At 39.4% G+C, this 26,916-nt stretch overlaps 1 protein-coding gene across 2 annotated transcripts in view; it reads right to left on the reverse strand.

The window, feature by feature from the left end:
* Positions 1-26,582, reverse strand: part of ripor1 (RHO family interacting cell polarization regulator 1) — a 67,621-nt gene extending 41,039 nt beyond the window's left edge. Inside the window, exon 1 of one of the 2 annotated variants that reach the window (XM_044357579.1) lies at positions 26,094-26,582. Coding sequence is in view for 1 of the 2 variants with exons in the window: in XM_044357578.1 (XP_044213513.1) it covers positions 4,244-4,262 (19 nt within the window). In the remaining variant the exon portion in view is untranslated. Of the gene's footprint in view, positions 1-4,243; positions 4,562-26,093 lie in introns of those variants that run through there. The other variant, XM_044357578.1, reaches the window with a different exon arrangement.
* Between the last annotated feature and the right edge of the window lie 334 nt (positions 26,583-26,916).

The raw sequence follows: 26,916 nt of genomic DNA on the forward strand, positions 1-26,916 counted from the left end.
AAGTACCAAAACAAGTGTATCAGTTATTAGCTCAGCATATAATGCGCCAATGTGTCTGGCAGCCATTCTTGGCATTATGTTCTTATTGTTCTGAAATTACACAAGGTCAAATTTAATTGATGAAAAGTTGTCTTAGAGTTTCTGATCCAGTCTTAAGGATGATAAGTCTGAGTAATTCAGGTCTCACAGTAGATGAGTCCGGTTAAAACAACAATGAAGCGCAGACAAACTGAATGGCTCCTTGTAGGTATAAAATTAAAACAGGTTATGTACAGTTAAAAAAAGCTGTTAGGACTGCAACTATTATTTTCACCATCGATAAATCTGTTTCTGATCAATCTATTGGTCTATAAAACACCAGAAAATAATGAAAAATGCCCACCATAGTCTCAAGGTAATGTCTAAAAATGTCTTATTTTGTCCAACCACCGCTCCAAAAACCAAATATATTTAGTTTACATTCATATAAAAGACAGAAAAACAGCAAATCTACACATCGGAGAGGCTGAAAACAGCTAATTTTAGTCATTTTTCCTTTGACTCAAAAGATTGATTATCAAAATATTTGCTGATTAATTTTCTGTCCATCAATAAATCAACTGTTTCAGCTCTAAAACCAGGTCCCAACTGAAATCCCAATGCTAGACGTTGTTCACCATAACAATGCATACCATGTCTGAGTTGAAACGGGACACTTCTTTGTATTCTATATTGTTTTCTTCTCACAAAACTCACAATGGAGTCTCTGAGCTCTAACAGCAGTGATGATATCTGGCTCTTCATACTTCTTAACAAAAGAAAAAAAGAAAGTTTTGGTTTCACTCAATCTTGGTGAGGTGATGAGTGGACAGTGAGTTTGAGCAACTGGCGGTGTGTTTGAGGTCATAATGTTTAATCTTTGTGAAAAGATGACTTGTTCCTGTCATTTACCTTTATCTGCCGTGTTTTGTTCTCATGGGGGACCTCTGCGCTTGTGTGAATGACTGAGATCATTCACTAAATAAGATGGGGACTGAACACCTGTTCATTAAAACAGACACGGATTTCATTGGTCAAAAGCTCATTTCTGACAGTGAAATTTCGGAAGAATCATCACAACTCTTAAATTAATGCTTTTTTCCATTGTCTGTAATTACGTCTTTGATGTGCAGAAACACAAGGATTTGACTCTTGCACTGAAATAGTTAAAGTATAACAATTATGTTGGAAAAGGGTTAGGATGAACAAATGAGATAAATGGCTATTCCTGGTAAAACCTGGCCACTGACAACTGCATATTAAGTAAGGTAAACAATAAGCCAGTGCTTTGTATTCCTCTTGGGATCATTTATGCTTTATCTCATGTTAATGGTTTCCTCCCCTCACAACACCACTATTTCATTCACTGTTTGGCCCCAACATACTATTCATACATTTCTGTTTCATAACTCCAGGCCCTTCCCTCACTCCCTCATATTACTGTCTTTAGGAGAAGGAAACCCAGAAGGGAGTAACATCCTGGAGGGATCAGGGGGTCAGGAAGAAGTCTAGTGCAGTTTATGGCGATACTGACTCACAGGAATACCCCCACAGATTTACCGTACGGCTATTCTAGCTCACTTCCAGGAAGGGCCGAATGTCTGGGGAATGATAGTTTTTGACTTAATACATAATCACATAATCTACTTCAGCTTATAACAAGAATAGCAAAAAAGGCCATAACAGTGAGGTTCATGTCCAGTTTTATTGTTAAAAGTTATGTTGCTACAATGGAATAATTTAACAAAAGCGGACACTGTGTTTACTTTGACGCTAAACTACCTCTAGCAAAAGTATACAAGTTCATTTTTATAGTGCATTGAAATGATCTCAAACCTATGGCTGCCTTGACAGTAGGAAAATACTCCAAAAAGGAATAGTTTATCATTTAAAGTGTGTATATTTCCTTTTCTTTTCTTTTCTTTTGAGAGTGAGATTAGAAGATACAGTATCAGCCTCATGTCAGTGTGCTCAGCACAGAGCTGGAGTCAGGTGATTAGCCTAGCTTAGCATAAAGACTGGAAGCACTCTCTGGATCCAGCCAAAGTTCAAATACACACCAGCCAACACTTCTCAAGCTCACTAATTAATCTTGTTTGGTTTCATCAGTACATAAAAGGAAATGTCAAAACAACAACTTGTGGTATTAGGAGAAATAATATACTGGAATTATTTCTTGATGAACAGCAGTCAAACCCAGCACCTACGTGCAGCAGCTCCGGCCATAGCACAAGTTGCCTGATACAGTCAGTGAGCAAAGGTTTTTGCTTTTGCTCTCTGACAAGTTTGGTATCATTGTGCTTGTACAACCTCACTATGATGACAATTATTCCAGGAAGCTGTAAACACTCACTGCATCCCGCTGTTGTTTGCCAAGAAATAGTTCCAGCATGTAACTCCCACAAACTGTTGTTTTTACAATTCTGTCTGTTTAGGATTGAACAGATTCATGCATTAATAAATCAGAAGTAGCTACACTACACAAACTAGTTTGTAGAAATAAGTCGCTACCGAATCTTAAAACCTACAAACTGCAGGTGGAATACTTTCTAACTGATAAAACAGCTGATATAAGAACCATTCAGTTGAGAATAAAAAGGTCATGATGAATATGATACATCTGACCTTACACTTGATCAACATGCTGCTGATCCACTCAAACTATGTATCAATGATAACCTCAGTTAACCAACATCATTACAGACTTTAACTAGATCTGCCTCAAGTGTTAAATAAACTATGAAGATTTAGTTAAGTATAACTAAGCATTAAGTGCCCAGACTAAATGACCAAATAAGGTTGTTAGGTTTCTGTATTCTTCATTACATACAGTAAATACCAACTCTGATATACACATACATCTCCATGTATGCAGATATAAACAAAAGTCATACCTACATTGACAAAGGATTGGCAGTTCAATTAAATATATCATTGGCTTCATATATTTGTTAGTTATATTACAGCTCCTGATGCTGCAGTGACTTCCTGTTTTCATAGACAGATGTTTCCTCGCAAATCATTTACACATTAATAAAGGTCTTAAGTTTTAATGGTGCAACCTGATTAAGTAAATCACTAGTTTCTAGTGAACTAGCTGGAGGTAACTTAGGACATAAGGGAAGAACTTTACACACAGGCTTTTATTACTAATTTCCCCTCTTCAAGTATATTTGATCATACTCAGTAGGAAGGCTGCTGAGTTTGTTGTTGTTGCTGTTTTGGGCACTTCACACTTCCTACTGTGTACTCGTCGTCATGGAAACTTCAGCTAAATATGTATTCCACAGCATTAATTCCATCAGGATCAACATTATTATGCCACACACACACACACACACACACACACACACACACACACACACACACACACACACACACACACACACACACACACACACACACACACACACACACACACACACACACACACACACACACACGATTTCTAACTGGCCTTTCTTAGTCGGTCTTGAACACATCATATGTGGAGTTTGGGTTCCAAACTGTGGGAATTTAGTAAACAGAAACTGAAAACTGTGTAGCAAAATATATTCATCAACAAACTTTTTCCATAATGAAGACAAGATGCTGATAAGACATTATGAAACCAAAACTGTGATTAAATCGCTATATAATAGTGTTGTGGAAAAAAGAGTTGACCAAAAGTGAAAATGAAAACTAACAAAATCTCTATGTAGTTTTGTTAATTACTAAAGACAAGACTAAGTTACAGATGTTGAAACTACAATATTTAAGACAAAGGACTCGAGTAGAGAAGAGATAAAAGATTTAGAAAAGACATTAGATTCAGTTTTACAAATGTGGGTATTGTACAAACCAGATCCAAATCACACAGAACCCAACCCTAATTATACAAGATCTCAAGTGGCAGAATGGCATGGTCCTTTAAGACTGGAGACTCGATCCAAGGAATCTATTCATCAGTAGCAACACCCTACCTGACACCACTGACCAATTTCATGAAGTGATAATAAGTGTGAGGAAGACACTGAGACTGACTGGATGTCGCTGTGTTCAGAGAGCAACTGCCATTAAATCATATGGCTATAATAAACAAATGCTACTCCATACAAGCTGCTTGCAGTGACCTCTCTAGTCATTAACTCACAAGAAGTTACAAACCTGTTAACCAGCAACTGCAAGTTCATCCTGACAAACACAGAGTTAATGATTAGAGATGCTGCACCACACTGGTTCATACCTCCATATCCACTGTACATGATAGCTGTGGTGGTCGTCTCAGCAATGGATCCACCCAATTCCAGAAACCAGTGCTCGGTCCTCGCTCCTCGCTCCAATTGGACTGGTACACTTTCTGATCGCTCACTTTCTCACTTCTGGAATCTGTTTTTCTTAATTAGTCTGTCAGTGGGGAATAACTGTATCTGTTTTCCTCCTAGTTTGCGTCTCTTCTCTATCCCGGCCTATTTCCCTTTTTCTCTTCCCCCATCTCCGCTGTCACAGTTGTTAATCCCTCGTCCACTCGCCTACTGATCCCCTTTCTCTCTCTCTCTCCCTCTCTCTCTCTCTTCACCACACTGATAAGAAGAGGAGTGGGGGGAGGGAGAAGGGAGGGAGGAAAAAGGAAAAAGCAAGGCGGTCCTCCCTCCTCTTCCCTGCTGACATCACCGGTTTTTCCTGCCCCTCCCCTCTCAGTTGAACATATTGTTTCTGACCACACACACACACACACACACACACACACACACCCCTAACTCTTCACCCAACATCCTCCCACTGTGGCATCAATATCCATGAATTCCATAAATTACTTATTTTAATAAGGCACCACTTAATTTTCAAGGGTCATTTGAGTGCCAAAGATGGCAAAATATCGCCCCTATTTGTGAATAAATGTGCACACAAAAAGCACGGCTCTTCATTGTTTTGAGGATTGAATGACTCACATTATTTATGAGAGAGAACCTTGGGGACTTGGAAAAGCCTTTACACTAGGGGTCCTATTTAAAGCACAGTGACAATATCCATCTGGACGCAAGCAGACTCCGTCAGGGTTCGTATGCAGAGGATTCAAAACAGGGTTGTCCGGCAAGAAAGGTGAGGCTGGATATATTTTTATTACAATGCAACGCAACGTCATCTAACTGCGTTGGACAAATCTGTGAAAGCACACATTCCTTGTGGATTACATTGAGCACTTTTCCACTGCAGGAACTTGACAAAATGTATCCATTGTCAAGGGTTCTACATTTGTCTCAATGGCTCCTCACCCACTTTGGAGTGAAGTTCCTTGAACTAAATTTGGGTGCCGGTCAGGAGACACTGAACGCAGCTTAGCAGTGGTGTGAGTCGTGATGGTCAAGATATGTTGGGGGGTTTTTTTTGTTTGGAATTACTGTACTCTGGGATGGGGTGGGAATTTCTGTGCCACTGACAAAGAGAGGATCAACCAAATATCCAGGAGAGCTAGGAGGCTGGCTGGAACCACAACAGACAGTTGGACAGACAGTGGACCCTGTATTATGACCGCCTGTCTAAGATGTTCTGTAGGATCATGGAGGATGAAGGACATCCATTGCATGTGAACAGTGTGGAGTGCCTTATTGGATGAACCAAGATATGTAGGCCAGTAGTGTTTGTGGAGAGGAGGACATTCAGGAGGAGCAGTTAAAAAACAAAAGGTGGAACAGCCTATGGCAGAAATGAGGACAGTGCAGGGAAAATCAAATAATGAAACAAGGTGGTGCCTCCATGACTTAGAGGTTAAGACTGGCCATGAACCACAATGTCCCCAAGGGATCTTTGTCAAACCTCTCTCCTTCATTCTCTGTCATCTCTCTACTGGTGCTATCTACTAAAGCCATAAAATGCCAAAATACTAGTACAAGATTGTTGAAACATAACAGGTCCTCCAAATTAAATGACCAGATAAGTGGTTTGACCATGTGACTCCAGAATGACACATTCTAATCTGGTGCCCCTATTGGCAGTAATCAGCAGGACATCATTTATCTGTGCTTTCTAAAGCTGCTACACATCACTGTTAAAAAAAATTATGTTTTATCATGTGACAACACTGTGGTTAAATGGTAAATGGACTGCTCTTATATAGTGCCTTTCTAGTCTTCCGACCACTCAAAGCGCTTTACACTACATGCCAACATTCACACATGTATTCATACACTGATGGCAGAGGGCTACCATGCAAAGTGCCAACCTGCTCATCAGGAGGAGAGGCTATGTATGAAGATGGACGTCATGACGGTCCCCAAAAGTGAAGCAAAAACATCTCAATCGCCCCCTGGTGGCTGGCTGTAGAATAGATCATAAATCCCGCCCCCTCCATGTTGGTGGATGGGACATGAGCAAAACTAAAAAAATCAAAGTACACATCAAATACATTTTTCCCAAAGATGGCCTCTGTCATTTTAAGGTAGTTCTTGTCAAACTGATGTTTGTCCAAGTGCTCATTTTTCTGATAAGTTTGTTTTCAATTAGTTATTTGACAATATAAAAAGGGGGTGTGACGCCATGATTGACAGCTGCGATAGCTGCTCTCAAACCTCCGTCATCTGGCAGGATGGCTGAGTGGGCGTGTCCTGTGGGCCGTTATCCTGCCACCTGATTCTACAGCACAGAATGTGGCTCCAAATGATGTCACACAAGCAAGATGGCAGCTCCCAGAAAAGAGATATTTTGGCTTCACTTTTGCATAGCGGTAGGAAGTGGAGACGCGTCAGTCAATGGGATATACCATCCACCCAACCCACCACGTCCACATGAGGAAATTTGTCAACTTATATATACACACACATTATCTGTACAGCATCACTGTTACCAGCCTTGATTACTATGGCCACTAAATGGCATCTGTCACTCAAACGAAACTATATGTTGTTTTTGGGCGACTGACATTAAGACCTATTGTGTTGTTTTTCCTTGGAGGACAGGCTCAAAAATAAATGATCATAGCGCATGTAGCAGAACGAACTGTACAAGACCAGGTCAAAACCTAGTATATGGCTGGACCGTGTATGAAATACTAGAGGGTTTTTAACTTGAAACAACGGATATAGGGAGTGGCGACACATCGTGACCAAGCCCCCAGGAAGTGCACCAGGCTTTGACGGAAACCAATTTGGCACAGGTCCTTTCTCAATTCCAAGAACAACAAGTTTGGACTTGAGTACTTGCTAGTTTGGACTTGGCAAGTACAAACTTCCAAGGACGGGAGGATGCAGTATGGTCATTCTGCCTAAATGTTAAAGAAAATCTATAAACACTGTTGTCTGTCTACCAACCTCTTACTTCACTCGCCTACCCAACAGCATACAGAAATGACAGTCTGTCACACTCTTTCCTTTTTTTATGATATGTAAGTGAAATGTCCCAGTTTGTAATATACAGTAGAAACACAAGGCAGAACCTGGTACTAAAGCATTACAAGGTTATTAAAGGTTCAGGCTATGAGAAGCCCCAAGTTTCCCAAAAAGTGAAATTTCCAGAAAACTAAACAACCTACACACAGTACATATCACAGCTGGAGTGAACATCATTTTCTAACATGGTTTCCTATTGGCAGTATTTTCTTCTAAGTGGATGGGATCTTGGTCCAATTCCAGGAGCTTAACATTATTCCATTACTATAGACAAAAACACATCCATGGTGTATGGAACAGCTCAGTATCTTTCAAGAGCGGGACAGCAGCTGCTTTTTAACAAACATGTCCAAGGGTTATCTTTTCATCTCACAAATAAGAACAACACACATTCTCCCTATCTCATACCAACATACACCCACACATGACACAAGGATGTAATTAGGTTTTATTTGACACAAAACAACAGAGAGAAAACTTTTAAAGATTGAGACATTGAGGCTGTGATTCATCATTGACAGCTTCAAAGTTGCTAAAAGCTCATGTGATATCTGTTCAAGTGTTGAGAATCAAGTTGAGCATTTCATACTAAACACTTAAGTTCTGTGCTTGTGTCAGAGTAAGACATCAATCCCAAAAATAAAGTCAAAGCTACACAGGAAGGAACAAAACAATGTTCAGGAGTGGCCGAGTTAGAATAAATCCAAAACAGAATTTGCAGCAGGTTTTGAAAACACAGTCTCAATGAAACAGAATGTGAGCAGTTTTGTAGAGAAGAATGAGGTAAAACTGCAGTGTCCTGATTTGACTAAATCTATATTATATTTTGATATAGAACATCTACTGCAAGCTTAGCTTCAGCATCAGTGTGAGTGCTTTAAGGGACTATGAAATATGTACTTGAGCTTCCTCGAAATGTGCTACTTCCTGGAAACTGGTGACCTCATCCTGCACTAATGAGCTTCCCCACCTGTCCATCTGTGTGGGGTTCCAAGTTAATCACAAAGCATTTCAGTTCAAAAGGTAATTAGTTCATTTTCACCATCAGAACCTAATGCTGCTGCTACTACTATTTCACATCAAAAGCTTTTCATTGGCGACACACATGAAGGTTTTTATTATCAGGCACCTTTTCGGGGGCTTATATGTGGACAGTGATGTTTCTTTGAAAAAGGTTGGTGACCACTATAAAATATAAATAAAAAATACATTATATATATATATACACACACACACACACACACACACACACACACATACATACATATTACAATCCCACCTTTATTTACTGTACCTACTGAATCAAACATACAAACAAATACTTAAAAAATCCATTAATGTCTCATATTCCACCCCAACATATAGGAAATACTCGACATTAAAGTAGCTATAATCAATATTTTTATAATAACAATATGTGAAATTACAGTGTGTAATGTTAAAAGGTGAGCTTTATAGTGAGTTTCAGCACATGGATTCACACTAAAAAAAAACTCTAAAAAGCAACTCTACACTACCTGCTCAGCACCAAATGGGAAACAGTCACAGTTAACTGTAGACTAGCTGGTGAACATAGTGGAGCATTATCATCATTAGCAGCTAAAGAGCCAGATATTTCCCTCAGGAGTTGATAGAGAGCAAAAGCAGAGCTAAAAGAGAGTGAATATTGGACTTACATTCACCAGGTGGACAGAAACACGAAATGATAATGTTGCTCCTTAACTGCAGGATGTGGAAATAAGCAACTGTTTGCAAACAAGTTCAACATATCAACTTTAAAGGTGATGATATGTCAGTGTTGTATTCATTGCTTGTTTCTGCTGAAAACTAGTGGACAAAACGTCAGTTAATGCAGGTTTAAGGATGTAAAGAAATCAGTTCATGGGACCTTCAACACCTTCAGACACACACACACACACACACACACACACACACACACACACACACACGTGTTGTTTTAAATTAAACTTTCCTCCACTCACTCAGTCAACATAAACCGTTTTTCTGCTTAGTCATCTGTACACACACTCCCCCAGACACACACACCGCTGAAATGAAGCCACATTCTTTCCATTCCCATCATATCTCTAATACCCTGACTGACCAGGTATGCTTGTTTTCCCTTCAACTTTCTCTACATTGTCCTCCACCATTCATTTTGTTGCTCTTTCACTTTTTCTACTCCTGGATCCTAAAGGGGACATATGCCTTTTGTGATTTTCTGTTATTTTTATACTGCTATGATGTCAGATGTTATAAATGGTCAAAGTTCCAAAACTTCAGGCGAACGTATGTAAAAAATGTTCCCTGAAAGTCAAAAGTCAGGGCTTCAGCCACCTCTGAACGCTTCGTTTGCAAAGTTACCTCTACTTCTTCCTCGTGATGACGTCAGATTGTTCGCACATGCCCACAAACAGGCGGTTGTTGCTGAGGTTGTTCCGTGGGTTGTTTGCGTTGTCCACTTGCATGTTTTGGATCTGATTCAGACTCCAACATGTACAGATGTATTTGAGAAGTTTCCATTTGGAGTAAAGAACTAGAAAACGAAGTGAAATCCTGCTACTGTAGTTTGTTTATGTAGCCTCTGGAGCCAGAGGAAGCTTCCAGAAGCTGACCAATCAGAACAGAGTGGGCTCATCAGGAGGGGGGGCCTTAAAGAGACAGGAGCTAGAACGGCCTGTTTCAGAAAGAGGCTGAACTGAGGGGCTGCGTAAAGGGTCAAGATAAGATAAAAAAGGAGTTTTTAACTGTAAATCATGCAAAGATATTCCAATAGAGCCCCATAAATACAGAGCTGGAATGTGCATGATAAGTCACCTTTAAAGCTCCACCACATTTTGTTTATGTGCAAAATGCTCAGTGTTAGCCATAAGAGGTGGTGTTTTTCAGACTGCTGTTGAATTCTTCTGCCAACAAGTTCCATTATTACAATATTTTGTAATTCAGGTACTTATACTGCTCTTCTTGTTCCCCTCCATCCTATGCTTCCTTTAGGGTCCTCTCTTCACTTTGTGCGCCAACAGTTCAGTACAGTTCCTAAATTGCTTTCTTTTCTCAACTTTCCACTCATCTTCAAAAAGGTCTAAATCATTACTTTCCCTCCCTATATCATCACTCCATCCTCCTCTTTCCTCCTTTCTCTGACTGCAGCCCTTGTGGTCTTGTACAGAGGAATTGAGGAAACTTTATAAGCAAAGGTAAACAGACACATACACCCATACAGCTATGTAACTGTAAAACTTTATATGAGATTTCATATACTTTACATTACTATTACATTAGCATACCATAAGTTTAAAGATTGATCTCCTACCTTCCAGACAGCTATTGGTTGGCTATGAACATCAACTTACTGAGAACTCCCTGCAGATGGCCAGTACATCACAGTGAACAGTCCTTTGCAATTATGTTTCTGCCCAAGTTCACAGTGTCATCATGTGGTGACTGTTTTTTAGACCTCCCTCTGCTGGTGTTTTCAAGGTCCACCTCCTGACACTTGGAGCAATATTTTGAATCAAGGAAACAACCAAATTTCCATTATCCTCTTTACAACAGCCATATGTGCTATCGTTTATTTTATAGGTTTGATATTTGGACATAATAACTTACAGATGCAATTGTTTAAAACACTTTTAAGTTTAAACACTTTTCTCAAAAGGTTTTTAAAATGGTCCTTGATTTAAAAAAAAAAAAACAATCCAAAATGTGACAATGACTTCTGCTGAGCAGCTTTCTGTTGAACTTGGCTTTGTTAGTTAAATTGTGAAAACTGATTTTTTCATTTTGGACCATTGCAGACTAGACAGAATCTACTGTACATGCTGGCAACAGAGTGAGAGAGAGAGAGAGAGAGGGCGGGGGAGGCACATTGTGGTGATTATGGGAGGATTTCATAAACAGAACAGAGGAATCCAGAAAGCTTCATTGTGAAGATTCATGGAGGCTGGCACAGCTTGAGACGGAGGTAAAACAGAAACACTGTCCAAACCCAAAGTAATACACGTCCTCAGAAACATTGAATTAGACAATATATAACTGCCATTTTTCTGACCAATATTACAATTTTAATCATAATTATTATAATCTTTTTTTTTTTTTCTACATGAAAGAGATAAATGCAGCTACTTTCCTAACAGGCCAGCCAGAGAAAAGTCACTTTCTAATTAAATCTTTTATTTTTTTTTTTTGTTGGTTTTTTTCAAGAAAAATATTGTAACAAGTATATTTGACCCTACTCAATATATTTCAAATATAATCATGACATTCCAAAGTGGCATTATTTTTCTCAATAACAGTCACAAAAGCGTACAATACAGTAAGTCTGACAATATAAAAGTTTTGATATCTGACCTACGACCCCTGATGCTACTTTAGCTTTAGCTTCCTTTAGCGTCACAGACTGACAGGATCAAAGCCCTGAATCCTGGAGGCTCAGCTTCACAATTTTAAGCTTGAAAAAATAATATGATGTGCTTTTACCATTTACGGCAGTTTACCACTGGTCAGTCTTTCTCTTAACAAATACCTAGCTAGGCAGCTGCTAACAAGCCAACTACCTGTCTGAAAATGACACAATGCACTCAGCTAAAGCTAGCGGTTTTTCTGGTCTTTTTGAACAACAAAAAGACAGTCCACTCCCTATCTCAAACATCAGGATGATACAGAGTGGTGGTTCTTACTAATGGAAACTATATTTGACCATGGCATGCAGAGATCACATTAACCAGACAGCCGCTGGGCTTTTCATCTTGTATTGTCATCTAGCCAAACAGTTGAAGAGTCTTTTTTTTTTGCTTCATACAGCTTGTTCAGACATTGTTGATACTGTAGGAATAATCAGCTGTGGTGATCTGAAGATTGCACTCTGGATTTAAAACTGATTCATTGTTTAACCCTTGCCTTAAAAATATGCTGTATAAAGAAATGACACCATATACAAATATGATGATTTTGTTTGACTTCATGTGTATCTGTCATATTATGTTTGAACCCCTAAACTTTGGGCACTATGTGTTAAAAGGACTATATCTCCCATACAGTTCTTTCTATACTGATGTAAACCTACTCAAATTAAAGCTGAAACTTGGTACTTTATCTGTGTGGACTGTATATATTGAGGCATGTTTGCTTGTCAGCTGTCTCAGTCTTTTACACTCAATCCTGATGTGGTTTCTGCTTCCTTGTCTCACCTAACCTCCATCCTGGCTCCACCTTCTGTGCCCAATTTACTCCAATTTGCTGGCACAATGATAATGACAAGGCGTAACAATATTTTTAGCTGACTTAAAGCAGAATAATTGTTATGTTAATAAGTGTTTTATTTCTTCAGTTTCTTCTGCTTGGACTAGCTCCTGAATTGAGTCAAATGAAGGTAAATTGAGTCAAGCTCAGTACTGAAGCCTTTCTATCTGGGTGTCTGTGTGGCCTGATTTTTTCAAATTACTTTTAACCTTATCCAGGGAATGTTAATAGAGCTCCACTGCCCTGCTTCATATTTTTAGAATGTCACACTTCTACACTGGGAGCTGCCCAGTTCAGATACAGTCACGTCCAAGAGAGGAGAAGCAATTAAGTTTACAGTGCCTTGCTCATGAGGTAGGGAGTGGAAACACTATTATTTTTAATAATACTTCACACTTTGTGTGCTCTGTTGGATGACGATGCAGCCAGTATTCATCAGACTTCTTTTCATGTTCTTTGACAAAGTTTAATCTTGCAGTTTTGTGCCGTTTTGTGAGCAATGGTTTTCTTTTTGGACGTCGTCCATACAGATTCACTTCATGCAGTGTCAGTGAAACACCAATCATCAATCCATAGAAAATCCTTGTGCAAAGTCAAAAGCACCTGCCCTTCTGTTTTCAATGCAAGGTTTGCATAAATAGCAAATTGTGCGTGCCGTCATTTTTCGAGGACGGCCACTTTGCCTTCTGTTAGTGGTAGTCTGGGTCCTCCTCTACCTCCTAACCACAAGTCTCACAATTTGGTTTCTTACTTGTTCAGGCAGTTCCTCACCATGTGAAGCCATGTTGCACTAGACACAACCAAGGCCAAAACTGAGAAAGTTGTGGTCTTCATAGGTTCTTTTACGACCATGTTCAGGCAATTAGTCCTAATTGGAAGTCACAGAATTAACCTTTTTGTTTTCAGTGGTCACAGGCGTCACTTTTGTTGCACTGAGGTTGTACTTTGAGGCCTGTATTTTCAATTTAGTCTATCAAACCTGTTTATTGCAATTATTGTAAGATGATACAATGTTGAATCATTTAACATTTTAGTGATATTGCACTGGGGTGTACTCAGTTGTGTTGTGTACTGTATGTCATTAGATTACTAAAGTTTTCAGTTTGAAGTTTAAAAAGGCCTCGCCATAACATAAGTGAAAGCAGTGAAACTGTTGGTAATGCTGCATTCAGACTGAAAACAGCCCTGTGTTAAAACAGTGCAAGGGGCGTGTTGTTTGAGGTTCCGGTGAGACAATGAAATACAATCCAGGAAGTCCAGTTGGAGCTACAGATTAATGCGTTTAAAGGCTTATCAGATGCCAAAAAAACCACACAGTGGTCTGTAACACTCACAGACAGGATTTTACAACTCTGCAAAGTTATTGCAGCAGCAACTGTCTTATCTTTTGTTGTGATGATTGCAAGGTAAACAGTTGAATACGACATTCACGTTATAAAGTAATCAACCAGGATTGTGCGCTTGCATGTATGTGATTGGCCAATGCAGCACCTTGCTGGATGACATGGGGTTGCTTTGCGGCAAAACTTGACCCCAGTTCAACTTTATTTGTCGAAGGACCCCGCAGTGTTCTCAGTGTTGGCACCCCTGCTGCGTCAGCACACCGCCCCCATTCAAATAAATGAGACGGCTGCATTTTTTTTCACGCAGAGCTGATGTTGGTCTGAACGTCCCACAAATGGTAAATGGACTGTACTTGTATACTGCAGGTGACATCCAATCAATGAGCCTTTGCATTTACACCTGCTATTAATGAGCACTTTTGTTTTCTTGATTCTATCCACATTGTGATTTGCTCTTAATATGCAAATTAGCTAGGCAGGGCTAGTGGACTTGTCAACAAACATGGCATGTCCCAGGTGATGGGGAGAAACGCTATGAATAGGTGTCATTTATTTTTTGTGTGGGAAGACTTTTAGCTACCACTACTACTTGTAGGCCTTACCAGGCTTGCTGAAGATCATCCTGAGATCAACATCTGGGGCGATCTAGCCAATCTAACCTGGTTCTGATAACAATATATTCTGAGTGCATTTACAACTTGCATTAAAATGTGTTTTTCCTAAGATATTCAGATACAGATCACATGTTAATGCAAGCTGTAAACAGGGTCTGTAAGTCAACCTTTTCTTTTTTTCACAACAAAAGCTGTAGTCAAGTTGTCTTTGCTGGAAGGCTTTTATTGTGAAGTAGCAGCAGGAAGTGTTGATTTTGCTTTAACAAGAATACTAAAAATAATGGAAAGTCAGCTCCTTCTTGCTCCTGTTCTTCAGTAACGCTTTATCCTCATCTAGTACTTTCTCAGCTTGACTTTTATAGGCATTCAGACTGGACCGCTGTAGATTTAGTCAAACAAAAGCTCAGTACTGTACAGTACTAGTTGATGAAACAAATCATTTTAATCATGTTTCATTGTGGTGGAGTAGAGTGAGCTTGGTAATGAGCTGACAGACTGTTCCTACCTCACTAAGTACCACATGACTGTCTGAGTGTGTGTGTGTGTGTGGACCCCTGTGAAGTGGGGACTTTCTGGTTAATCTCCAGCTGGCCAATAAGCAGCTTAACTGTCACTAGAGTGCAGCAGGCTAATTACTAGTTTGTGGACAGTCTAATATGGTTCAGAGCTACTATAACCATACTGAAAATAACATCTATATCGATATTCATGTTAAAATGGATTGTAGGATTGTTGTGTTTTCCAGTTTGTGTGGTGATGTATTGAATTGGATTGTATTACTTTGTATCTAATGTTGAGTATAGACTTCAATGTTTGAAAAAGTGCAAGTTGCCTGATTTTATTCAGAATTGTTTTACGTGCCTAAATTTAACTGCTGGAATGAAAATGTGATGTACATTCCCATCTTTTCCTTGTGGAGCAATACAACACACAATACATGTTCACATCACCCACAGTAATCTAAATGTGAGAATTTGTAAATCAATGTTTAAAAAGGATGTGAGGCTGTTGAATCGCTGCTATTGGAGACTGATAGTACCTGCGGGGCCTGTGAGCAGGTTGTGCACCAAGGGAAACTGTGTCATTAGGTTAACCCTTCATGGATAACCTTGAAGGTTAAGCTGCTGGATGGGCAGGTAAAGAGACACACACACAGAGCAGACGCTGAACTGATGAGATGGTTTAATCTGTAACAACAACCTGCTGATAACATTACATGGAGTGCTGAGAATGAGTTCCGAAATGTTAACAATAACAAGAGTCTACAGCCATGCTAGCAGCTCTGTGTCTTTAGGCACAGCAGTGATTCCAGCTAAATGAAAAAACATGAAATTCTCTAGAAATCATGAATGTCTACAGCTAATTTTAGAGCAGTCCATCATGTGAGATATTTCACTCTGGACCAAAATGGTGGACTGACCGACACTGTCGTCACTAGAGCCTTACTGCTAGTCTGACTAGTGTCAACTTCAATTTAAGAACACTGGTATTAATACCAAATGAAGTCTCACTGTATAGTGTGTGTAGTGTAAGCTGTCAGGTAAGGATATGCAAAATTAGACTTAGGACTCATTTGGAACCTTAGTCCAAGAATAGTAGAATAGCAGAATGGAGATACAAGATACAAGAATCTTTGCGTATTACACTTTACTATAAGTTCCCCTATTTAGCATTTAAAAGCAATATATAAAACATTAAATAAATAGTTTATGGCACACAATAATGTAGTTGTTAGCAGATATGTGTGTTTACACTGAAAAACATATTAATTTAAAAATGTAAGTTCCCCTGCTGCCTCAAAAATGTGAGTTACCTGAACTTAAGTTTAATGATTAGTTCAAAGTCATCTCATGAGTTTTGAAAGTGTAAAACCAACTGATTTAAAATAAACTCAAAGATAACAAGTTCAATGAACTGAAGGCATTAAGCTGAATAAACATTCATACTGAAAACATTACAGTCAAATTTGCATTCTAATTGTATCTTTTCAGTTTGAAGAGTTGGGTATTCATTTGTCACAAAGAACTTACAGGTGTAGATACTGTTGGAGCTGGCAACAATTAGTTGATTAATCGATTAGTTGTCAACTATTTTCATAATTGATTTTAAGAAAAATAAGAAAATGTCCAAATTCTCTGATTCCAGCTTCTCAGATGTGAATATTTTCTGGTTTCTTTAGTCTATGACAGTAAACTGAATATCTTTAGGTTGTTGACGGGGCGGCTGTGGCTCAGGAGGTAGAGCGGGTCGTCCACTAATCGGAAGATCGGTGGTTCAATTCCCGGCTCCTCCAGTCCACATGCCGATGTGTCCTTGGGCAAGACACTTAACCCCAAAATTGCTCCTGATGGCTGTGCCATCAGTGTATGAATGTGTGTGAATGGTTAGCTTTCTCTGATGGGCAGGTTGGGACATTGCATGGTAGCCCCTGTACCCATTCAGTGTATGAATGTGTGTGAATGGGTGAATGTGATTCGTAGTGTAAAAAGCGCTTTGAGTGGTCGGAAGACTAGAAAGGCGCTATACAAGTACAGTCCATTTACCATTTACCATTTACTGTTGGTTAGGACAAAACAAGACATCTGAGGATGTCACTTTGGACTTACAGTTGTGATACAGTGATCAACTTTTTTTTTTAATTTTTTTTTTTACCATTTTCTGACATTTTATGGTCCAAACAAATGATCAATTAATCTTGTGGTCCCAAGAGAGTTTTAACTCTCAAACAGTCCCTGCTGGAACTGAGTCAGTTAAACTCCAGTTTACAGTGCATTTGTCAACAACTAGAACTCTTCCTGTGGGCATCCATAAGTGGAGGCTGCTGTATGAATGAATGATAACATAGTCAAACATAGTTGTAATAACTATACTAATAGGTCTTCATAGGACAAATCACTTTTGACAAATGTTGTACATTAATAAACACTTAAAATGTTCTTATACCTGCTTATAGGTTATGTATGTATAAATAGGATGAACATACAGGTAATTATTTAATTTGTGTATGATGGACACTGGGGTGCACAGTTGGACTATACATGATACACATTAAGCTCATTGAGTAAGTATAGAAAAGGGGTAGGACCAGATAAGCATTTCACTTCTTCCTACTCCATTCCAGACATGTAATATTTATTTATGTTATTTATTGACAATTTGTTGTATATGATTATTGTTAATTTTATCGGTTATTCTTGTTTTGTTTTCTTACTTATATATTTCCTTTCTTTAAAATGTTGGAAATAAATCTATTCTATAGCTACATCATAGTTAGTTATAAACTATTATAGGTTTATGTACTACTTATGAATGCTAAATAGGGGAATGAAAGTAAAGTGTTATTGCTGCATTAGCGCCAGATTCACTGGGTCAGCTCCAGAGTCTCAGTCACCTCTACTGTGGATGATTTACAACCCTTTTAGATCCACAAGAGCAATAAGGAAATAAACGAAGACTTCCTCGTTTATTTCAATCAGAACACTGTGTTGGTGCAGCAGCAGCACTGCCAGAGAGGGCTCCGACAAATAAAACTGATGAGTTAGTCTGACAGAAAATTTGCTTCTTGCTCTATTTCAGTGCAACTTCATCTGGCAATACACTGACCAGCCAATCAAATGCTTGAAAAAGCACATACAGTGCCAGGCAGTGTACCATGTAGTTTCCAGTTCAGCTCACAGGGGTCACAAGAAGAGAACATTTTCACAGCTGTATCAAGTCATGCTCAAAGACTGCAAACACCTGTTTAATATCTGGGACCCTCTTGGAAATAATGTGACAACATTTCAGACGAACCCTTGCGCCTGTGCAGAAGTGGAAAGTATCATTTGAGATTAGGGATATCAGTGTCAGACCTCCCACATGTCTGTCCAAGACCAATATGGACCAAGATTGCCATGAAATTTGATATTTATATTTATGGTTCCCAGAGGATGATGCCAACTGGTTTTGTGACCCTGTGTACTTTACTGCCACTATCAGGACAGATATCACAATACAGCAGGCAGTATGTACAAACATAGTACATCACTATATGCTCACTGTCTTTCTGTCTCTATTTGTTGCCATGGCTTTGGTGTCAGGCACAAGGCCTAGTATGTAATCCTCTGATAATCTCTCTCACCTGAACTACCTGCATGTGCAGACAGCACCAGAGGTGGAGAGGAGGACACCCACACAGTCAATCACTGAGACTATCTTATCAGGTCAAAAGAAGCTCTGGGACAACACAGGGAAATGAATGTGAACGAGGAAACTATGGAATTACAAGAAAGAAGACAATGGTTAACAGGAACAATAATTAAACAATATGAGCAGGGGGTTTTCCTGCTTATCTAAACTTGAACAGCCTGTTTTGGTTCCAAGCAGATCTGTTGTGAAAAAGATATCACTGATAACACTATCAACAAACATCATTGGGAGGGAGCTATGCTTATGTGCCAGAATGAGCTGGCCTGTTGTGATGTAAAGTTGCCGCTAATGCAAACTCAACATTTCCTGTAACTGCTTTTCACAGCAAAAGCCATCCAGTGAATAGAACTACTGTAAATTGCCCAGCTGGCCAGGACCAGTGCAGGAATGAAACTGCATCCAGCCCAGCAATGACCAAAATCCCTCCATCCTTAGACACTTAGTTTAGGAATAAGAGACAGACAAGAGGTCAGGAGAGGGCTACATAGCTGTTCCAGTCAGTATAATATATGATTACTGCAGCGACTCTGTTATTAGTGAAAGACACAGCATGAGTCACTCTGTGCAGGCCTTCACTGCACGGACACACACATCAAGTATGTGTTCAGCTGAGTCAGAGGTCATGTCAGGTAGTACTCTGAGGTTTGCTAATAACAGTGATCCATTTTCAGTCTGTCTTTTGTAAAGTTACACCCATGTGGACCAAAGCCGACCAATGACTGTGTTATAACAATTACAGCAATAATTTATGTTTCACCCCGATATTGACCGCTGTGACTCAAAGCACTAATGATATCCTAAATCATTTCATCCATTTTTATGTGCAGTCTTCAGTACAGACAGGGGAGCTTTCAGAACAGCTCGCTTCTACGGTAATTTTGGGTCAGTGTTCTGAAAAGCACGTCGATAAAACTGATTTCTTGACAAAATCCAAAGCACACACACTAATGTTACAAAATCTTCATAGATAATCAACTTTGGATGAAAACATATAGCCAGAATTATATGAGGAAAGACCCTCAGCACCACTTAATGCTGTACTGATACTATACCAACACTGACCAGCAGATATTAGAAAATGATCAATATCTAACTTGAATAGGGCTGCGACTAACCATTATTTTCATTACACATTAATGTCTTGATTATTTTCTCGATTAACCGATTAGTTGTTTGGTCTATGAAATGTCAGAAAATGGTGGAAATCATTGATCACTATTTCCCAAAGTCCAAGATACAACCTAAAAAGTCTTCTTTTGTCCCGACCAACAGTCCACAACCCATGGATATTCAGTTTACTGTCATAGAAGACTAAAGAAACCAGAATATTCACATGTAAGAAGCTGGAATCAAAGAATTGACATTTTTTCTTTAAAATAAATGACTTTTAATGATTAATCAATAGTTAAAATAGTTGGTGATTAATACAAAAGTTGACAACTAATTCATTAATCAACCAACTGTTGCAGCTCTAAACTTGAATAACTTCGACCTGATGGACACAACGTGAGTCCAGCTCAGGTGAGAAGTAATTTCATACGGTTTCCTTATGGGTAAATGATTCAGAACCTCCACGACGTTGTTCACTATACAATCATCACATTCAGCAGAGCATCATCAGCATTGACAGAAACACACACTGGTGCTGCACTACTGGATTACACTGCACTGAATAACTGCTGAGAGTATTTACTATATTAGCAATGGTCAAAAAGAAAACATACTGGGGCACTGAACTAGCACACATAAATAATCACTTATAAGACATATTCAAGCACTCTCACATTTAGACACCCCACAGCAAGACTTGAGGTGACAGCTACAATGTTTTCTTATGATCTAAACCATATCTGTAACTTAGCTAGTACAGCCAAAGTGTTAGTGCTGAAATGTCAAAAAACAATAATTTTATATAACCATTAATTTACGTTGCTGTACAACATTATTCAACATTACCCACAAATGTCAACCTCACGACAGCGCTAGAGTCAGTCTAATACATCCTTTGGGAACCATGAGTGTCTGTACAACATTTTCTGTCAATCTTAACAAGTAGATGTTGAGATATTTTAATGGATATGTGAAAGCATTGAACAGCTACCCGGTGGCACTGGATGAAAAGTCAGATGATCACCAAAGTCAGTATGATTCATCCTCTGGGGAACATGAAAGTCTGTGCAACATTTGATGGCAATCCAACCAAAAGTTGTTGACATCTTTCAGAATATATTACTCTGTTGTGCAGGTTCAGAAGTTTACAACCAAGACAGGTCTTAAACGTCCTTCATCACTTTTACCTCAAGCCACAGAAAGTTGCTATTTTTGACAAGTGTTTCCAGTGCGGCAGGACATTGGCCTTGATTTCAACCCAAATTAAAACACTGACTGTGGAGGCTAAAAATGTTCCGAACCACAAAATACAACTTTTATTTCTCAGGAACCAAAACTTTTGGAAAAACCTTTGGGATAATATTCTTAGCTTCTCACTCCTGCCTATCTGAAGAGTCAAAGTCATTAACTCTCATTATAACTTTATAGTTCAGACTGGCATGTGTGTGTACATGTGTCTATACGTGTGTGTATATGTCCATGTTTGAGAGTGTGTGTGTGTGTGTTAATTGGCTGTTTGTCCAGTTCTTCAAGGAAGTCTAGTCCATCAGAGGAAGTCATTAACTTCAAAGGACCATGTATGAGTGTATATGTGTGTGTGTGTGTGTGTGTGTGTGTGTGTGTGTGTATGTTTGTGTAAGAGAGAAGGACAGAAGCCTAAGGCAGTCCAGAAATCAGAATGCATGCTGGGTAAACAATGTCAGGTTGGTTTTGGGCCTCAGAGCTGGTTTATGGTCTGCCAACACATGTGCATACACACATGCTTCAAACTGACCCTTCCTCTGTGCCGCTTCACTTCTCTCTGCTACATTTCAAGAAAACTGTGTGTAATGTGAGACACTTGGAGATCTTTACAGGGTTTCCGCCAGTGTATTGCAAGTCTGGCGGCCCACCAAGCCTGAGTTGACCCCCCGCTGGCCCTAAGCATCAGGGAACTTTTAAGAAAATGTATTTTAAGAGGTTTTCTAAACCTTAATGTGTTATACAGCTTATACAGAGAGAGCGTGTGTGTGTGACGGTGAGGCTGCGGCGACACTGGTTGGCAGTGCCAGAGGACGGCTGCCACTTGGAACCAGAACCGGAGCAACCCACCTGCCATCCGGAGAGGGACACACCGAGAGCAGGCTGAGCAGGCAGAGAGCTTACTCTGTGCTGAGACTCTGCTGCTGCTGCAGATGCTCACAGAGCAGACACTTCCAGTTTACAACTGTAGCTTCCATCGTCTGACTAAGTAAATGAACAAAATGAACTAAATGGGTTTTATTTCTATTAAAAAAAGCAAAACAACAGTACATATATATATATATATATATATATATATGTATGTATATATATAAGTCACAATAAAGATTTCCACACTATTAGATGATTAGATTAGATGACTTTTTACTAGATTAAAAAAGGGTAAAACTCTCTACATAGAGAAATTCTCTAATGAAAAGCAACAGCAATATAACAAGGTACAACATATTGTATAGTATAATACTGTAGGCCTTAAAGAGTTCGGTTGGCGATTTTCTTTATTTGTCTTATTGTCAACAAATCTCATGTTTGGAGCCAAACCGACATTGAACTGATCTACTAACAAGTGTGTATCCAAAGCCTGATATACCTTATTCCTCTGTGCCGTTGACCTCCGTTGTTAAGATCAAACGGCTCCAAAGACTAACAACAGCGATCAGTCCCAGGAAAGTTCTTTGTACAGCAGACGCCACTGAGCATGTGCAGGAACACCGTTCCGTTTACAGAGCTTTGCTAGCTTGTTGTGCTACATATCACAACCTTGACTTTGTACTGAAGTTCTTTGAGAAATTTAATGCAGCGCAATGTAAGGATGTGTCCGGTTGTGATATGTAGCACAATCAGCTATGTAGCTATGGTGAACATTTCTAGATTCAGCGTGAATCATACTTTGTGATGATATTATTCCGATGTCCACCACAAATGAACTTAGAAATTATAGACAAAAATGCCTTAAAACACCTGAACTTGCCTTAGAATCATTATAATTTTAAGTTTTCTTTACTATCAAAGTAATCCAGTGATAGTTGTCTGTACATCCATGGATACACTGCAAACATGAATTACTAATAGCTAATTCGGCATACTTTTAATGGTGCCAATTTACCAAAAGACAAACTGTGTTCTTTACTTTCATCCATTTCAGCAGATGAAACTGAAGAAAGAAAGCGAGAACAATTCGCTGTTGCTCCTCCTGTGAATGTATCATTAGCTGTCAGCTTGAGCTAGAATGAAAGCAATGAGCCCTTCACAGAGCACAGAGATGACAAACATGCACGATTATACAAACATTTTCCAGATTTTTTATTGCATTACATCCAAAAAAAAAACCCACTTGCGTCCTAAGCATGTCGGACTACAAGTAAACAGATCAGGTTGAAAATGAGTGACATGGCCCTTTAATGTTCCATCGTGCTTTATGAATGAAGAAGACAAGTGATGAATGAAATAAGAAGCAGATGAGTGAGCACAGTGGCTTCCCTCTGCTCTGTATCTGTTTCATGCAGTTTGTTAGCTCAGGCCTGATCATTAGCTGAATTAGGTCTTCTAACTGTGAGAGCCCTGCACCGACACAATGGACCTACTGTTCAGCTGACTCTCCGAGAGCCACACAGAGAGTGTGTTTGTGGTTTCAGAGAGCATTCCCACAGTCAGCCTGAACCAGTTTGTTTTTGTCACCTATTACAGCAACATTTGGATTCCATGACCTTCCCCCCTGGAACTGAATCAAACAGAACTGCCTGTTGTTTCTGTCGGGCAGAGTGCTACTACACTATGTGCTGCATTTCAAAGTTATGCCAAGAATGCTGTCACTCCATCAAGACTGATAGCTTGTGCATACCACCTGCAGAAGAGTTCCTCATAATCAATTAATCAACCGTTTTTTTAAGTCTAAATGTGTCCAAGTTTATGATGAATGCCTGTCACTAAATACCAAGGTGATATCTTCAAATTATTTACCATATCTGACCAACAGCCCTAAAAACAAAGATTTTCCATTTATAATCTGAAACAAACAAATCAGCAAATCCTAATATTAGAAGGCTGGAATAGATGAATAATTATGATTCTTATTTTGATAAAGCATTTAAAAGGACAAGTGAAATCTGGTTTTAACTAGTCTTGCTTCTTGACTTCAAGTCTTTAGGCCTGCCTTTCAACATTTCCCAGAAGCCACAGAGCACTGCAGAGTCATACTGTAAACCCAAACCTGTGATACAATATGACAATTTAAAGGACAAGTTCACATTTTTTTCAAGTCTGTCTTAAAACTAGTCAGGAGCCCGAATGAAAACTGAAACATGTTTGTCTTGCTGTAATCATTCATCTTGTTCATACTGACCATTAGAAGATCCCTTCATAATGCCCACCATCATTTACATTGAAAGCACATTTTTGTAGGATCTTTTAATATCCAGTATGAACAGGAGGAATGATTACAGCAAGGAAAACCTCTTTCACTGTTCATATGGACACCTGACTGATGTTTTAAGACACACTTGAAAAATTGTGAACCTGTCCTTTAAGGTTGGGATTGACGTTGATTAGCAATCCAACACAACATTTGTGAATTTGTCAGATTTTTAACTGTATTCTCTGTTACTGTAAGAAATGCGTGGCTGCTCTGTTAGAACATCTAGCCAGTCTTACAATTTTACATTTGTTTTATGGTTAAAAAAAAAAAAAAAGCAGAAGAAAAAAAAGTTGTGACTTCATTTCTGAATCTAGACCAAGACGGCAGGCAAAAATAACTTCTTTTTGAGTATCTTCTTGCTCAATTTATACATTTACAAAACTTATTTTTGTTTACTCACAGTTATATCTGTCTATAATAGTGTTATTTTCAGTCATTTCATAATTTGATGCACAGTAATGTTTCTATTTTCCTTGTGTCAAACAAAACAAGGAAGGAAATAGGTCATCTCCGGCTACTTGGATTAGTAAACAGAAATGAAATTTGGAAAACAAAGATTCAAAATTAAAGATTCAAAATTGTTTGTGTGTGTAGTGGACGGAACATTTTTTGATCTACAAGGACAGAAGAGTCTTAGAGTAGTCTGAAAATACCTTCAGAAAAGCACCAAGTGCTGTTAAACAACCTTCTGGGGTTTTCCGAAACTGATGCTTAGCTCTGTGACTCCACTGTAGTTCGGGACAGAATTTTAAATCTGCCACTGTGGAAGAGGCTTTGAAACTCGATCTTTAGCTTAGATCTTTGTTTTGGAAAATCGATTTGAAGGCGTACTCTGACCATAACCACTACCTGCCTGACCCTAACTTTAATCACTGACCCAAAAATCAGCATTTTACAAATTGGGGACACGACTTTTGTCCCCAATTGCACAATCTGTCCCCAATTAACTGATCTTAAGTCTGGTGTGTGTCCCTGAAAGTGACCTAAGTCATACCAACACACACACACACACACACACACACACACAAAAGCAATCCTCTCATGTTAACAGTACTTCTTCTGTCATATCCAAAGATGCAAACCATGACTTTGTTTGTACCGCATACTGACACACACACACACACACACACACACACACACAACCTGTCATGTAAAAGCTATGGTCATGGACAATGTCCACTACTTTGCATACAACTCTCACAAACACAGACACACTTTCACATTTGCAGTCCGTTGACACATAGACTGATTCTGATTGAGGGATCCCTCAGGCGAAACGACGAGTTCAAGCCAAAATCACTTCAGAAACTTGCCAACTTTCAGATAAACACTTGATACAACATGACAAGAGCTCATGCGGCGTTTCTGGTACATTCGGTATACTCACGTTCATGGAAATGAAACTACTGTGAATGTTTCACGGTGCCTGCCACCACTTGCTAGATGTTTTCATGCTATTCAGAAATATTGAGTAAACCGAGTCTACAAGGTGACATTTTACTGAAAGCGCCTGACTGGAGGCTGGAGCTCAGGCTGGAAGAAGTGCAGAATTAAAGGATTTGTAAAGCCGGTTTCTGCACACAGAGAAGAGGACTGAGTGACAGGACAAGACTGCAGCAGACTCAGACAGCTGGACAAAAGCGACATAAACAGGACTGAGAAGATGCTAACCCTCCAACCAAAAGCACAAAAACTAATGAATATAGCTAATTAAACAACAGCCTAATAGTTGGTTCGATGTGAGCAGGGCATTGACTGAGAAACATTTGAAACAACGTACATGTTTGCTGCGGTGTTGTGGCTCCTCTCCTCTCCAGCTGACACCAGTCTGTTCTTGATCCAAATAAAGAATCACAGGCTCCGGAGCGGGACACACTCGTAAATACGGTTCCGAGCACAGTTGGTCTCTCAGTCCATTAGTGTGGCGGTGAAAAGTGTCCTGTCAAGTCACAAAGATCCACCACGTTCCTTCAATGGACGGCTTTCTTCCATGCAGCCAGTAGCGTTAATTCAGCCAGCGTCAAGCGCGCCGCAATCAATAGCCACACTTCCGGTCGTCACGTTCAAATGAAAATGTTGCTTCATCAGCTGCTCTGGATAGTCACCTTACATCCGGTCATCACTTGCTGTTCACAGGGGAACATTACCAACCAGGCCCCAAAGGCCCAGAAGCTCCCGTTTCACTGGATGGCAACTCATCTGTAATTTCATTAACTGCAAATTAGTTTATAAATATGCACCAACAGTCTGAAGGTGGCTGCTGCATTGAGGCTCTCTCTTACCTTTGGTCAAAATGTAGGTATAATAGCTTTTATGCTTACACCATGGAGTATGTTCCTAAATGAATTTTATGTTAAATGAAAGTTCTAGAAACCACCTGACACACCTGCAGCAGGTATTATTCCATTGTAGGAGCACTGGTTGGTTCCTAGATCACGAATGAAGCTGCCATGTACTGTATACCTGCAGTGTGCACTGCGTCTGATAGGTCAAGTCAATAGGATACATGTACACGGTGATTTTAGTGAGGGGTTTGGCAAGTGGTCTGTGGAAATGTGATTGATAAAGTGCAATATCCATGACATGTTAAGGGCTTCAAGGTG

This window comes from Thunnus albacares, chromosome 7 (genome assembly GCF_914725855.1).
Source record: "Thunnus albacares chromosome 7, fThuAlb1.1, whole genome shotgun sequence".
In the NCBI taxonomy this organism is placed as follows: Eukaryota; Metazoa; Chordata; class Actinopteri; order Scombriformes; family Scombridae; genus Thunnus; species Thunnus albacares.